Source organism: Opisthocomus hoazin, chromosome 1, assembly GCF_030867145.1.
Source record: "Opisthocomus hoazin isolate bOpiHoa1 chromosome 1, bOpiHoa1.hap1, whole genome shotgun sequence".
Taxonomy (NCBI): Eukaryota; Metazoa; Chordata; class Aves; order Opisthocomiformes; family Opisthocomidae; genus Opisthocomus; species Opisthocomus hoazin.
This window is the reverse complement of record NC_134414.1, coordinates 143,233,937-143,250,213: the sequence shown is the minus strand read 5'-3', so window position 1 is coordinate 143,250,213 and position 16,277 is coordinate 143,233,937. Positions and strand designations below refer to the sequence as shown.

The following is a 16,277-nucleotide window of genomic DNA, read 5'->3' as shown; positions in this document are numbered from 1 at the left end:
AGGTTGTATTTATTGTGCCAAGATGACAAAGCAACAGAGATACAAGGTAGAATAAGTAGTTTATTACCTAGCAGCTGTTCACCGTGGCAGACCCTTGCCCTGCACTGTGAGAGAATCGATTAAAACGGGTTCCTAGATCATCTTCAGTGTCCCACTTGTCTTCAGATTAGAGGAACCTTGTGCACAGCTAGGAGAACTTCACTGTTACAGGATGAATGACTGATCGAAATAATAACTAAAGCTGGAGTGACAAACATACACATTTAAGCCTGGCACACTGATTTTCCAGAGATGAATTAGTTCCCAATATTGAACATTTTGTTACGTCTGGGCAGTACTGTTGAACTTTTATAATTCTAAGGAAGTAAGGTGAAGTTTAATCCTCTATTTTTAAGTGTTACCTTAACAGTTTAATTTTCAATTTAGTTTTTGTTATGTACATATATAAATACTCTGAAGATCATTATTTGTCTTCAAATGATATATCTTTTCATTTTATTTTAGTTTTTAAAAATTTTAGTTAAGTTGTATCACGTGGTGGTTTTCTTTAGCTATAAAATATATTATTACTGCAGTTTTGGTCTTATTACAGGATTTTTTTTTTTTAAACATGATGTTTTTTTGCAGCTTGGGCTGTGTCTATCAGACCTTCATCTACAATTAAAAGGAAAAGTTACAGAATGTATTACTGTTGTGGTTGTGTAGTTCATGCTTTGTGGTATTTGTAGCAGATTTTGTTGAACCACACTGTTGCCTCAAAGATTACTTTTAATATTAGAAAAGGTTAAATTATGCTATAGTCTGTCCAATTGACTTGCATGTTTATTCCTAAGATTAATTACATACATATGTATTACATATATAACTTGTCTGACTGATAGACAAAGTGTAGAACAGTGGAAGTTTGCTTTTTTCAGTGTGAAAATCCAAGTAGTTACTATTTTTTTTTTTTTAATTGGGGACATTCCGTTTAGATTTACAAAGTTGATTTAGTTTCCGTTGCAGATGTTATGTCACCATGGACTGTATAAAAATACTTCTGTTTAGTGATGTCAGTCATAAGGCTTACAATATGCTAATCTTTAGGTATCTGAGCATTTGAAGTGTTGCAGTGAATTTCTGAGGAACACATGCAGGGAGACATCTCAGGGCTTGCTGTCAGGGATGCTGAGAATATAAAATTGTTCAGGAATATATGGCTCAGAGTTAGCTGATTGGAAGTTATGGTAGGATTCCAAAAACCAAACATTGAAGTAGGATTTTTATAATTCCCTTTTAGGGGTGAGATAGGTAAAAACATCTCCTGACCCATTTGAAAAATTTCTTAATTGGAAGTATAATTCCATATGTTTCTGTCTAGATTACAAATATATTCACCCATATCAGTGATACAGAAGCTATGGTAATTCTGTTAATTCTGTTTCATACTTAGCAACACTTTTTTTTTCTTTTGTAAGAAAATCCAGAGTATTCTCTAGCTTGCTAGCAGCAAGGTTGTTTTTTTTTTGTGTTTTTTTTTTATGAAATTTAGAATATAAGAAAAGAATTCAGGGTTTTTGATGGGAATGTTACTAAGACAACCACTTTGCTGCTTCTCCATCATGGATTGTATATTGGTATTAAGCTAACACACCTCAATGGTGAGCTACCACTGAAAGGAATGATGCTGCTGACCTGTACAATTTCTATCGTGTGCACTTGCGGTCTTCTGGCTGTCATGTAGTGATTTGGCCTGACTGACCCAATGGAAAACTAGCCGTGCGAATGAATGGTTTTGTGTTCAGTCAGCCAGCTGAAATACCTCATTCTGTCAATGAGTGAAGGCTAGATGCAGTTTTAATGCTAAATGTTCTTAAAATTGTTTCTTCAGTAATTCAAGAATTTCTTCAACATCCAAACTTAAACCTGCTTTTTGGCTCATTCAGCAGTTTGGGCTTGCTCTGACCTCATCTGGCGGAAAACCACTGATTCAATATTATTCTCCAGGCGCTGGATGTTTTGTCTGTAGTTAAGGCTTCGTAGGAGTAAGTGTACCTATTCTCTTTGGTGGCGTGGCACTGTTTTGTGCTGGTTTGGTGTATCTCAGTTTTCATTTCAGAAATCCCAGTAATGTACTTCCTTCAGTTTCCCTATCATAAGCAAAGTTTTATTTTTGCATCTTTTATTCTTGAAGATGAGTATAGGGAGTGATTTCTGAAAAACGATGGAGTGGCTTTGAAAATCTTGTGAAAGTTTTAGGTTAATCTGTTGAGGCTTTAGTTATTTACTATCTGTGTTTTGTGTTTCAACTTTACAGACGACAGGATTTGGCTTTTTTTACAGTTATTTAATTGTTAATATTTTAGAAATATGATAGGAAATTTCAAGATTTATGGGATAATCAGAGAGGATTAAATTAAACTTCAAGGTCCAGGGAAGGGTGCTTGTAAACCTACCAAAGGTGTCTCTTACAAAAAACAACCAAACCAACCTGCAAAAAAATCCCACGCTTTTTCTGTGTAAGCTGATTAAGGGGTTTTAATGAAGAAGATCCAAGAATAAGGGAATAAGGAAGATGTGGATAATGACTCTGCCCAGTGAAAGACTCAGAGACTGAATCTGAAAGAATATTAGGTGTCTCCATTGCCATTTTTGAGACAACAGAACAGTGAATAATCTGTAGATTGTGAAAACTTTCATAGTGTGATTGTCCTCCCCATTTCGGAATGTTACATTATAAATGTAAATGTTTACTAAATCATACAGTGTTAAAAGAAGTTCAAATGGATCATACAGTTCCCACTTCAGAGTAATTGTCTCACGATACCTAGGGATTCCGCTTTAATACGATAACTCTTGAGTACTATCTGTGTAATCAAGAGACTGTTCTTCTGAATATTTCTTCAATTTTTAAAAATCTGTATGGACCTAATGTAATGCAGATTGTGGCTACATCTTGAAAGGCCCTGTACAAGTGAACCTCTAGCAAATGACTTTGGAAAGATGTTGCTTCTTATGACTTAGAAAGTATTGACAGTGTCTGGAATTATCTCCAGGTGAAAGATTTGGACAGGATGTTGTCCTGTCGACGATAAAGCCTCATAGAAGTCAATCTCATATTTGGGAGCAAAGAGATAGGTGAATTGGTGGTGGATAGAACTGACTTGGCATTTAGGGCATGGAACAAGTACAGTGCTGTTTGTATCTTCTAAAGCTGTTTAATAAAATAAATTTGGAAAGTTTCAGTTGGAGGAGGTTTGAGTTGGCACGATTTTTATAGAATACTGTACCGTTGACAACATTTTCTGAAGTCTTCAACTCTAGAAGCAGTGTGCTTTGCTTCCACTTTGTTATAAATATCATGCCGGTTTTGAAACATTAATAAAAATAGATTGCATATTCAGTCGTTGGTTTCCAATAAATGACGCATAATAGCAGTGTAATTTTTGCAGGCTTTTTTGCTTAAAGTTATAGATAAACGTCGCTATAAACTACTCAGATTCGCTAGAAAAGCTTGTGGTTGAGTGCTATGTATGCTTGCCTTTTTGCTTCCACCTAGAATCCAGGGCCATTACTTTCTGTAACCATTTCAGTGAGCTGCCATAGTTTTCAGTCTGTACTGTCACCTGATCCAAGCATGCGCCAAAATACCCACCGTTTCTGGCTACTGTCTGCTCAATCTGCTTTGCAAACCCTTAGTTCCTAAGCTTTTGCCTTAGCGAAAAAACAACAACAGACACTCTTACGGAGTGTACTGGACACGTGCCATCCTGCTTCCCCAACTCCTCTAATTGTTTATGTAAATCCTTAGCTTTACTAAACTTGTAAATGCTACTATGGCATCCCCATGTGAAATTGTGTGGCTCGTGTCAAAAAAAGGCTGCTTGTGAAACTATTTGTCAGAAGGATATGAATGCTACACATTGCACTGCATTCAGTGTTTTGTATCAATTTATTATTGCAATGTCATGGTGTTTGATTTTAATTGTAGACAATCATTTTGTGTTTTAATATGCAAAGGTAAGTTCATGTAAACTATGAATGCACGGTATTTATATATAAACATACTGATTCGTATCTTTGGCCTTTTTCTGGAAGAAAAAATACTCAATTAAATGTCTTAAGCAGAGGACCCAGTCTTCTCTAGAAACACTTGTTTATGCATGACTCGTATAGAAAATTTTGAACTTGTGCAATAAGATTTTGTTGGATTTTTTGAAATATATTGGGCCCGATCCTGGTAACACTGAAGACAATGGCTGGAAAATTGTTCTTATCTCTAATAAGAATGAAAATGATCCATTATATTACTGTAGTTAATAGCTTTGTTAATTCTCATGTTGAACAGATTCTCAGAGTAAGGAGTTAAATGTTGTGTTAGCAAGACATAGTGTTGAGCAATCCCACAACAATATGTGCTTTTCATTGTTTTAGGGTGCTCTTGTAGATGAGTTAGGTGAGAAAATTGTGTTAACTCTCTTAGGAACTTGTTCTTAAACTTTAATTTAAAATATAAATTTTTTGTGGAGGACAGTTAACTGTTTGGGACCCGTCACTTATTCTACTTTTTCTGTTACCCTTAAGCATATCTGTTCCCTTTCAACATTTCATTCTGTTTCAATTTTTACTGTGTTTGCATACCTTTTCAGTGTCATATTCTTGTTCGTGATCTTACTCTTTGTTGCACAGTACTTTCAGTGTTCATCCCCAGTCACTTCACCTGTTGCTCACTTTCAACTCCTTCATCATGACTTCACCTTTTCTTGCACTTTTTGTCATAGAAAGGTGACAATTAGGAGCAGTTTTTCCCAAATGGTACCTAAAGGTGTGAAGAGAGAAGTGATCATTTAGTATAATTTGTTTATGCCTAGAAGAAGGTTGCTTCCCCTTTACAGGTGTTTTTCTGTGGAAACACATAAATTTGTGTGGCTGTTCAGTCAATGCTTATAGCGAGCTGCCTGTGATCGTCTTATTTGAGTAAGAATTGTTCTGCATAGTCAGTGAACCACTTTTCCTGCTACTTACACTTTCCTGTTGTAGAGAGAAACACACATTGATAAGCAAAATTCTTGTGTGTGATTGAATGGGGAAGGAGGAATTGCTCCCAAGATCCATGTCCCTTCTGCCATGAACAGTTAGTGATAATAATTACAGAATGTGCTTGAGGTCACACATCTCCCATACAGCTCTCCATTTTGTCAGATGTTGTAGCCTTTGCCTTAAAATGAATTTCCAGAGTTGCTTCGTTCACCTACCACTACTGCTGTTAACTGGTGGCAGCAATCACGGCCTCTGTTCAGACAGAGATGCACACACAAAAGAGAAGACATTTCGCCTCCCACTTTCCTTTGTGTACCACAGATGATTCTCGTAGCTGAGCTTGGGAACTCCACCCCTACAATGTGATGGGTTATTTCTGCATGATTGTCGGCTTCTGAAAGCTGAAAAGTAGGAGACCTTGCTAGCAGGTACTCCAACCGTCTGAGTCAGGACTACTGTGTATTATCTCGAGCATTTGATTTTCCCAGTCAGTGAAAATGTTTAAACACTGTTTTCATGGTAAGAGACAGCGAAGTGCTATCCTCGAGATTCTGGTAGTAATGCATTGAAATCTACTGAAGGTGAACTGGGATATAAGGGAACATGATCGATACAGCTCATAAAAATCCTTAGTCTGTTTTGTGTCTTAATGTGTATATTTTTGTCTTGATTGCAGAGAAACTTTCGAAGGACTATCACTGTAGGTTTTTTTTTTCTTTTCAGTGTTCATTTCTTAAAGGTTGCGTAAAGTTCAACCTGGACACTCAAGGCTGCTGTTAGTGCAATGCTAGGAGTTACACAAGAATTAACATCTAAAGTTAGGTATAGTTGGATATACGTACCTCTGCTCTTTTTTCAAATTAAAAATGATCATTAGTTTATTTTAGAAAGCTGGAAGCTTAGTTCTAAATGAAAAGTTGAGGTAAATTCATGAATGAATACATCTTGCTGTACAATGTTCTTGTTTCGGTAAATTTCAAAGTATGTGTATATATGCATCTTTCATTTTTGTTTGTCATGTTGTCAGAGAACCTAGTGTATGATAAAGGTTATCATATGCTATACTTATAAATATTCCTGGTAGTAAAAAATTGGTTCCAAATAAATCTCAGGTTTTGACATTGATATTTTAAATTATAATTCAGCAAGGAGATCTCAATTGCTAGAAGTCTGAGCAAAGTTCAGTTGATTTCAGGGAAATTGTGTAAGAATCTATGCTCAGAACACTTTGTAGTATCTTAGTGCCTATTGTTTGTTATTGTTTTTCCCTTTATTTTGTGTATGAGCAGTTAACATAGTTCTCAACTAAGTTCATTGGTACAGGTAAGCCATTTTGAAAGAAGAAATAGTCGACAAACTAATTGTAAATGACAATACTTGTTGACTTCATATGTAAAAAGCTCATGAGACGAGCTTTAGTTTTGGGAAACTAGTTGCTGAACAGTTAAAATAAATGGATTGCATAAACTTATTCTAGTAGCAGTCTCTTTGATTTTTAATGTAGTATGCAAGAAAAGCAGTTACGATAAATTTTAACATACAACCTCAAAGACAGTAAAGGTGATTAGAATCCATTGGAGGGGGAGAGAGAAGAGGTGTGGTTGCCAGGATACTGAAGGAGAAAAGCATCGAGAAACACATAGTCAGCATACATCTTGTACTGCTTAGTGTGGTTAATGCAGAAATAGTTTCAAATACATATAGCGTCTCAAAGTTGGAAGCCCTGAAATAAGGATCACAGAGCTGTGTATTTGGTTAGTGATAGTCTTGGACAAATATTTTTAAAATCTGGTTGACAGAACTGCTTGCAGTAGGAAAAACTATTGAGGTTATTTCAAAGATGTCAAGTGTGTACCAAAGTAAAATATTACTTTATTACTACAAATACTGTTTCCTTACTTCTAATGCTAGTTTTTCAATATCACAGAGTGTTTGTAATGCTTTGTTGAAAGCTACATGCTGCTCTCGTGTTGTTGGAAACTGACAGTATGGTCTTCAAGTGGGTGGAGACTGGAACAGTATCTACAATATTTTGGTGTTATCTGTCATATGGACAACAACAAGAATGCAGTAATTTGTCAGAACCTGGTCACATGGGTGACAAACAAGAAAGTGAAAAAGCCCTGTTAGGGTTTGCTGAAGTGTGATAGCTAGGAAATAAAGCGTGTCCAGATACAACAATACATTTGAATATGAACAATTCGACTTTTCAGATTAATTGCATGAAACTTTATGTTGACATAGTGCAGAATAGTGAACTGATTGATACCTTTGTCTTTCAGATGAACCAGAGACGCGAGATGCATGGTGGGCAGAAATCAGACAAGAAATAAAATCCCATGCCAAGGCACTGGGTTGTCATGCTGTAGTGGGCTACAGTGAATCAACTAGCATTTGGTAAATCATGATGATGATTTGATTTTCAAAATGCCACAAAATTTGTATGATCTTCAGTGGATTAAAAATGATGAACTGCTTCAACACAGTTGTTCGTATTGTCTAGTATACCTACTTTGGAGGTTGTTAAAGTAACTTTCTGAGATGTCAATATTGTGCTTTTTAATATGTTTTGGTTTGGGTTTTTATTGAGTTTTAAGTTTTTTCTAATGAACATTACAATTTTTATTTTTTAAAGATATTTCAAACCTACATATTTGCTTTTGCAGTAACAATATTTATTTATGAAGCTTTCTAAACCTAAGACTGTTCCTAAAAGTATACGTATTGCAGTTTCATTGCTGAGTAACAACTCGCAGACCAGTACTTAAATGGTAAACTTCAAACTTAAGGCACAAGTTCTTTACTGTGAATGTATTAATTGTAAATTAAAGGAGAATGTGCTGCCTGATAGATCTTGAATACTTTAGGTGTAAATGTTCTGTATTTCTTTCTGGAAAATGTGTGTTGCTATTTTTGTCTTTCAGTGCTACAGTAGTGTTTTAACATATTAACCTGCAGCTCTGCCGTAGTCTTTGTGGTTAAATTCTCCAGCACTGCATCCTGTTTGGGCCAAAACTCCAGTATCTTGCTGTATTCCATTTGGCTAAGAAAGTTCCAATCTTGTGTGTTTTGGTGGCTTAATAACAAACTTTGTGAGAGGCTTGGAGATTGGGAGAAATAATTTGGGATTCATCTTATTACTCACTATTACCCACCCTTCTCTCCGGCCCAGGAAAGGTTGTGTCGCTTCCTGCCTCCGCAGAGTAGTATATGAAGAGCTGCTCCTGGGGCCAAGTGTGTCTGACTGGTATCAAAGTACTCTGGCTCACCGATTGTTTTGAATTGCTTCAGGAAAGTAGCTGAAGCAGACTCAGACATGTGATTTTATTTTCTGTCCAGCTGATTTTCTCTGAATGCTTTGAAGAAAAAGCACTAAGGATTTGTTTTTTTAAAGAGAGAAGTTGGAAAAAGAAGTTTCATTTTAGTTTGCAATTAAGAAGTTGAAGAAGGAAATCCAGAGTTATGCAGTGCTTTCATGAGTGCACGCCATCCATTGGTGAGGTAGGAAGATAACCAGAAATGATCAGGGTGAAAGCCACAGCATTGATGGCTTCACATGTGTTGCTGCTCCACCTTGGTTGCTTCACTGCAGGTATAAAAAAAAACAAAGCAAACCAAAACCAAAGCACCCCATACCAGATATATAGATCTTTCACAAAACTTGAAAACTGGAAGTTAAGCACTTGTGCTAGCAGAGTAGGAAAACAGGAGAACTTACTGAACAGACAAGGCATGGTATGTATTCCTTATGCTGTCTTGTCTGGTTATGTCCTGTCTTGCTTGGTAATTTAAAGACCATATTTACCTCAGAATTACAATGTGCAAGTTTCCATTGCTGGGTGATGAACTTGCACTAAAAATGGAAAATGTATTCCTTTGGCTGTCAGTCTCCTTGTAAAAAGTATGAATATTTTTTTTTTTTTTTTTCTACCTTAACTGTGGGGAAAGAGTGTACAGAGTATAGATAGGCAGTCAGTTACTGGGTTATTTCCTACTTTCATTTTTCTTAAGGAATTTAATGTGGTAGTATTTGATCATTGATAAAATAGTTGATTAGAGTTCCCATGCTTGCTTGCCAGTTCAGCTTTATTCCATGCTTAAAGAGCAAGGCTCTGTCTGTAAGTACTGGTCTGCCAGATGTTATATATGAAAAAATATTCTGGAAAGAGAAATAACAAATCAAAAAGGCACGTGTATCATTCTAGAAAATGTGGGAAAGCTTTTTTTCTGTATTTTTTCCAATATAGTATTTTAAGTACTGAATATTAGAGATTTGCTTACTTAACAATTTCAGAAATATTAAAAGCTCTGAGATCATAGTTTGCACTTCTGAGAGCTTTAATATTAATATTGTCAGTTACTTTACATGCTGTATATACCATTATTGTAGTTGTTCATAGTCAGATTTTCCTGTTTTGCTACTTTTTGTCCTCCAAGAAGCACCCCTGTCAGTGCTGTGTTATAACTTCATTTTGAGAATGTTTATAAGATGATGAGGCTCTCAGCTTCTGTTTTACTTTGGTAAACAATTATGCCTTGGTTTGTTACATGTTTCTCTGCTTTTTTGGTTGACTGGATTTCTTTGCATTATTAACCATAGTATTGAAAACCATACTTAAACCTTGTTAGCCTTTGTGGTGTTATAGCATATTAAAACCTTGTTAGCCTTTGTGGTGTTATAGCATATTATTTATAACGTGGGGCAATGCTCTACAGTCTTTCAGCTCAATCCTTCTGCATCCCTTACATAATGGTTTAAATACCAGAAGAGGATTGTTTGTGAGATTTAATGGATAAAATTGCACAAATGCACAAAATTAGTAGTTTTATTGAATTCTTTGAGACTTTTGTACCAGCCTTTTAATCTGATAGTTTTAAATAAAAGTAGCACGAAGTAGAAGGAATTCACTTTGTTGTAATTCTTTTCTCTTATAGTGAAGAGGTCTGTATTTTGTCCGCGTCTGGCACAGCAGCTGTACTGAACCCTAGGTTTCTTCAGGATGGCACCATGGAAGGCTGTTTGGAACAAAGGTTGTCATGGCAGCCTGGCTTCTTTTCCATAGGGTCAGAGAAGGGAGAGGTTGATTTTTTTCCTCAGAGCCAAGATAGTTCTTCTCTATTAGGGTAGGTTACAGTGTTACAGTACAGGATGCGGGACCAACCACTTTACTGCTTTTCACTAACAACAACAACAACAGAAGTAATGGAACTCTGCACCAAATTAGATATTCTGTTTTTATTTCTAACAGTCTGAATAAGGTAACGCCTTTGACTACTAACCACAGATCATAACTCAGTTTTTTTTCTTTGCCGCTCTTCAGGTATCTTTCTCAATTTTATATCCCACTATAAAAAATGACAGATGTATAATAAGTTATGTAAGAAAAACCCTGCTGTGGCTGTACTAGGTGTACATATGCTCTATATATACTATTTAACAGCTGTATGGGAGATAAAATAGCTTGGTTATAAAACAAAGAAGGTGCCAGATTTTTACAGAAGATGTATATTTCAGTTGAAATTTATGAAGAAGATAATGAAACTGAAGGAAAAACATGAAGTTTCGCTTTGTTCCTACTCTTGCAGATAAAATCTGAAGAATGAGTATTGACAAACAGTTATAGTGGGGGGGGAAATTTTTAGATTAACTAATGCATATTGGTAATTTATTATGTGTTTATCAGGATAGTCATGAAAGATTGCAAGGGATTATCGTAGTTATAAGGCTATTTGTTACACCTTAGAACTTGCATTACTTTTTCCGTAATAACCCTGCCAACATAGTATTTTTGGTTATTCTTTTACTTTGTTAGCAGGAAGCCATTGCCTTGTTGCGTAGAAGGCGTTTTTCTATTCTTATGTAGACTTTTGAAAACTGTAGCCAGAACATTTGTTTCCATATTCACAATGTCATCAAAAGAAATGGCATGTTCATAATATGAAGGAAATTGCATTTTTATCAAAATATGTATTTTGATGCTACTAAGAATCTTGGCATAGATTAGAAATGCCAAAGGAAAGCGAAGCACCTAAACGGACAAAGCCCATGTTTGAGACAAAATATATTTGCCAAAGTCTAGGATAACTAATGTTCCAAATATGTCAGATTTGCTTAAGCATCTCTTCAGAATTCACTGAGAAGAATTGCTTATGTGAAACAGATTAACTTTGCAGTGTTGCAGCTAGCCTGTGCTTTCCTTGTTTGTATTTTTATAGTGGTCATTCCTGGATATTTCTTAATGGTGGAGTGGGACTGAGTGTTCTAAGTGAATAACACGTTTTAGCTAATACCTTATTTCAGGAAATAATCTTGCTATTCTTCTTACAGTGTTAATATATATTGTGCTGCTTCTCAGTAGGATGGTTGGTTTGGTGTTTTATGTTCTGCTCATTAGGTTTATGTAGGTTTTTGGATACAATCCATGTAAAAGAGACTTTTCATTGTATTTGGTACAGCAAATTCTCTGTACAACTGTTGTACCACGGACTACATTTAGAAATAGTGGCTAAAGCCAGCTCAGTAATGCTTTAGGTTTATAGAAATTGTTGGTCATTATATGTACTTTTTCTTGATTCCTGCATAACAAGTTTCAATGCAAGTTTTATTTATAGCATTTTAGCTACTAGTGTGCAGCCTAATTTTATTCTTCTAATTCATAAAATGCAATACTTGTCACATTGGTATAATGGAGCAGAGTATAGCTGCAGTGTATGATTGAAGTAGGTATCTGTAGGTGTTTATACACATGTGCACATACTGATCATTGTTAATAAGATGCAGATGTTTTAAAGTATGTTCTTCATAATGTATTTTTAGGATTGAAGAAGCTTCACCACCAGGTTGTGGATTTTGCCATATACCATATGATGAACTGAACATGCCGTTCCCTGCTCACCTCACTTATTGTTACAACTGCAGGAAGCAAAAAGTTCCTGATGTCCTTTTCACCACAATTGATCTTCCTGTAGAGGCAATAGTTATTGGGAAGGGATGTCTTATTCAAGCCAGGTATCTATGAAAATGTTTTCTTAGTAGAGTTTTGGAGATCTTTGAAAGAATTGATGTTGTAAAATCCAGTATGTCATCAAAGCTTAAATTTTTATGTTGAATTGCTGGGAGTTAATGACAGTGTATTAGGGTACAGAAGGAGAAAGACAGCCTCCTCTCTCTGTGTTATGTGTCATGTCTGTTGATGAACATCTGGTAACTTATCCATGTTGATGGACATTTGGTAAATGTTCCGCTTTTTTTTTTTTAATGCATATGGGAATTGCTGTATTTTTGTCTGCCTGGATGTAAGAGTTTTCATGCTTTAACTTGCTGTTTGGGACTGCTAACATGGTCAGACACAGCTATTGCACTGGAAACTAAATGAACAGTTTGAGTGAGGTGTATTAATTCTGTGCTGATGTCCATAACTGAACATATCTCTGTAGAATTGCTGGCTATGTCCAGTTTCTGCTGTGGTCTTTGAATTTGAATTTGGAAAAGGGAGTAAGGTGGTTTACAGTGGGAAAGAAGGAAGGGTTGGCTATGTACAGTTGGCATGGGTGGCCAACTACATGGATAAATAACTGGTTGGATAGTTGGGCTGAGTGGGTAATGGTTTGTGGTTCATAACCTACGTGGATGGCCATGACAAATGTAATAGAGTCTGCAGGGGGACCTGTCCAGTTGAACATGTTAGTGATGTGGAGGGGGATGATGAACTGCATTCTCTTCAAGTTTTCTAGTTACACCACAGTCAGTGGGACCAGACAATACGGTATCTGTCCAGTTTTGCCCTCCTCTGAGGGGGAGACAGACATCAGAAAACTAGAGCAAGTTCAGTGGAGGGCCACCAAGGGAGTAACGAGCACCTGCCCTATGAAGAGAAGCTGCGAGTGCTGGACTTTTTCATTCTGGAGAGAGGAATGATTCAGGGGGACCCAACAGCAGCCTGCCAGTACCTGTAAAGAGGTTATGGAGCAGATATAACCAGGATCTTCACAGTGCTGCCCGACGGGAGAGTGAGAGATGGCCTAAGTTGAAGCAACAGAGGTTCAGAGTGACTATAAGGAAAAACTGCTTACCCATGAGGACAATCAGGCAGTAGAGCAGATTGCCTGAGAGGTTGTGCAGTCTCCATCTTTGGTGAGTTTTCAGGACCTGACTGGATAAAGCTGTGAGCATCCTGGTCCAAGCTCAAAGTTTACCGCTTTGTATGTACAGGAGGTTGGACTGGAGACCTCCTGAAGTCCCTTCTCACCTGAGATTTTTTTATGATGCTACAATTATTGTTCTCTGACTTCTGCTAGAGCAGAATTACTGGAGATGCTGTAGAGATGCGTTCTGTGCTCCTCCTTTGGTATTTTGCGTATTACTAAACTGTGTTCAGCACCATTGTGGAAATTGACTTCTAGTGTCACAGTGTGGTCCTTAATCTGTCTCTGGAGTGCTTGCAGATGTCCTGTTCTCTAGAATGATTCCTCAAACGTTCCCACCCCCTAGAAAATATGAAAAAAGGAAAAGACCAGAAGCTATAGTTATAAAGATTTTGGGGTGAACTTGTTATGATTAGATGAATTACTGTCTCTTCCTGATCATATAATAAATGGTCCTTAGAAGGTGTTGTCTGTTCTTATCACTAAAATGTACAGTTGTCATGTGCTCTTTTTGAATGAAAATTTGTGACTGAAAGTAGGTAGTCATTACACTGGTCTTTGGTTTGAATTTCAACTTACGGGACTAAACCCAGAGTGGAATATGACTAACATAACATAGTCAGAGATGAGATTTGTATGCTCTTTCTTTTGTTCTTTTAAGATAAGTATTTTTAGTCTGGTCAAAGCCTGAGCTGTCCAGGCACTAGGGTTTTTTCTTTATTCCAAAGTGTGCCTTGAATGACTGTATTAATAGAAACTTAGAAGTTCTGCCAGTAGATGTAATTTCCTGTGCCTGTACCTGAAGTGTTTTAAGAGGTTTGCAGCAACAGAAATAGATGTTTGTGTATTGGTAATTTTTGTATTCTGCTCTGCTAGGGAATATTTTTGAATGTTGCTAAAGGTTATGTATTGTTCTGTTTTGTAAGTTTACTTTCTGTGTTACCCATTTTTATTGTTAATACAGTTTCCTATTAAAAACGGAAGACAATTTTGCTTATTGAGACTTGGTGCCTCAGTCTACCTTGATATTTCTGATGAGAATTTAGTATTTTACAGAATTTTAAAATACATTAAAAAGAAACCGATCTATATTAGGTTATACCATGAGGAAAAAAAAAAATCAAAATACCCTTGTGATCACTTTCAGTCTTCAAAAGTCCATTAAAACTGTTGATCTGCTGATGTCATGTACTGTTTCGTGTTGTCAGGTTATGCCGTCTAAAGAAGAAAGCTCAAGCTGAAGCAAATGCGACGTCTATCAGTAATCTCTTGCCATTTATGGAATATGAAGTACACACCCAACTGATGAATAAACTTAAGCTGAGAGGAATGAATGCTCTGTTTGGGCTGAGAATTCAGATCACTGTGGGTGAAAATATGCTCATGGGGTTGGCAGTAAGTACAGTTTTAATCTTGGAATTCTTTTGCCTTTCTTACAGTATTTTTCTCAGGACACAAAGATACACAAGTGTTGTGGCGTTCAGAGTAACTAGAGATATTAACGTGTCATTTTAAGAATAAATGAAGTGATGGAAAGGAATGAGGTGTCTAATTGTTGATAAATCAGGACAGACTGTCTTTCAGCAGCAGAAAAAGAAGATTCAAATCTCTTGAAACTCTGTTAGAGGATACCATTATTAGAAGGGACGAGAAGAAAAGAAACTTTAAATGGCTTAATGGCATAAATTGTAGAAAAAGTGATTAAGTTCTTTAAAGATCATGTCAGAGATACCTGTTCCTTAAGTTGCTTTAAGGTTCCATAAGTCTCTCAATAAATCTTTTGGTTAGTTGCCAACAAGAGAGAAGTCTGTCGCTGCTTCTTTGATGGCACTAAAGAAGTAAGCGATAGATTGGAAATGTCTTAGAGATAGTCAAGAAATGTTCATTAACATTTTCTAACCTCATTCTGTCCTGTGGGGTTAGCATAGTGAGATGTGCTGCTGCTTCTTGCATCAGTGTAAGAGGATGCTTGGGCAACATTGACTGGCTCCCATGTTCTTTTGTCTGTAAATAGAAATGGGATTGTCACAGCTTCGGTGGTACTGTAGAGGGCTTGATCAGATTTTAAATCCTTGAAACCATCATTTGCATATGCATAGTATACTGGAGCAGAGGTTGTAATTCATACTTCGTTTGGAACTTCTAGGTAAGTTAAGAGCTGCACCATGGAAGAGACCCATGAGAAGGAGACAGTTTATTAAAAGAATACTGATTTTTTTCGCAAGTGAACAGGAGACAGATACCCATTTATTATGGGAAGAGATCATGCTATAATGTGCATGTCACAATGCTGGAAAACTTTGTATGAAAGTAGTATGTGCTTATGTAATTGTACTTTTTCTTAATGCCTTTTTAAAAGTCTGCAACAGGTGTGTACCTAGCAGCTTTGCCAACACCTGGTGGTATTCAGATTGCTGGGAAGACTCCAAATGATGGCACCTATGAGCAGCATATATCTCACATGCAAAAGAAAATAAATGATACAATAGCAAAAAACAAGGAACTTTATGAGATTAATCCTCCAGTAAGTAAAGCTTTTTTATTCTTAAAAATAAAGCATTCTGAGTTGAACAGATATACACCATGTGTATCCATGAATTCTTACTGACTAAATCATTCAGAACAGAATTTTTTTTTTGATAGAGATACAGATTCTTTTCACTATATTTTGGGAACCTACTGGAATTTTCAGATCTCTTAAGCCACATATCCAAATGAGTTTGTACTTCTTTACATTTATTACTCAGTGAAATTGTTTTCAGAATGTTCTGATTCTTAGAACTGTTAACAAATTGCTTGTAACGGATATTATTTCTAGACTACACAGAATAAATCTTCATTTTTATATCCTTTTTAGGAGCTACCTGAAGAAATCATTGGGTCTCCCATTCCAGAGCCAAGACAGCGTTCCAGGTTGTTAAGATCTCAGTCAGAAAGCTCTGATGAAGTTACAGAGCTAGACCTTTCACATGGGAAGAAGGATGCTTTTGTCTTGGAGGTGATAAACGTTTGCAGTACTCATTTTCATACTTCTCTTTTCCTGAAATACATGTGAAAAAATGGAGAAAAGTTTTCTTGCTCATCTCCAAAGACAGTTCTTAAAGTGTATAAAA

General features: G+C 36.3%; 1 protein-coding gene across 22 annotated transcripts in view; it reads left to right on the top strand.

The window, feature by feature from the left end:
• The window catches only part of C2CD5 (C2 calcium dependent domain containing 5), a 69,634-nt gene that overhangs the window by 34,177 nt on the left and 19,180 nt on the right, over positions 1-16,277 (top strand). For 11 of the 22 annotated variants that reach the window (XM_075439776.1, XM_075439766.1, XM_075439785.1 and 8 more), the window contains 6 exons: positions 7,302-7,416; positions 9,955-10,050; positions 11,837-12,028; positions 14,373-14,559; positions 15,524-15,688; positions 16,022-16,162. In XM_075439776.1, coding sequence (XP_075295891.1) covers positions 7,302-7,416; positions 9,955-10,050; positions 11,837-12,028; positions 14,373-14,559; positions 15,524-15,688; positions 16,022-16,162 — 896 coding nt within the window. Of the gene's footprint in view, positions 1-7,301; positions 7,417-9,954; positions 10,144-11,836; positions 12,029-14,372; positions 14,560-15,523; positions 15,689-16,021; positions 16,163-16,277 lie in introns of all 22 variants that reach the window. The other 11 variants (XM_075439688.1, XM_075439856.1, XM_075439841.1 and 8 more) reach the window with 3 other exon arrangements.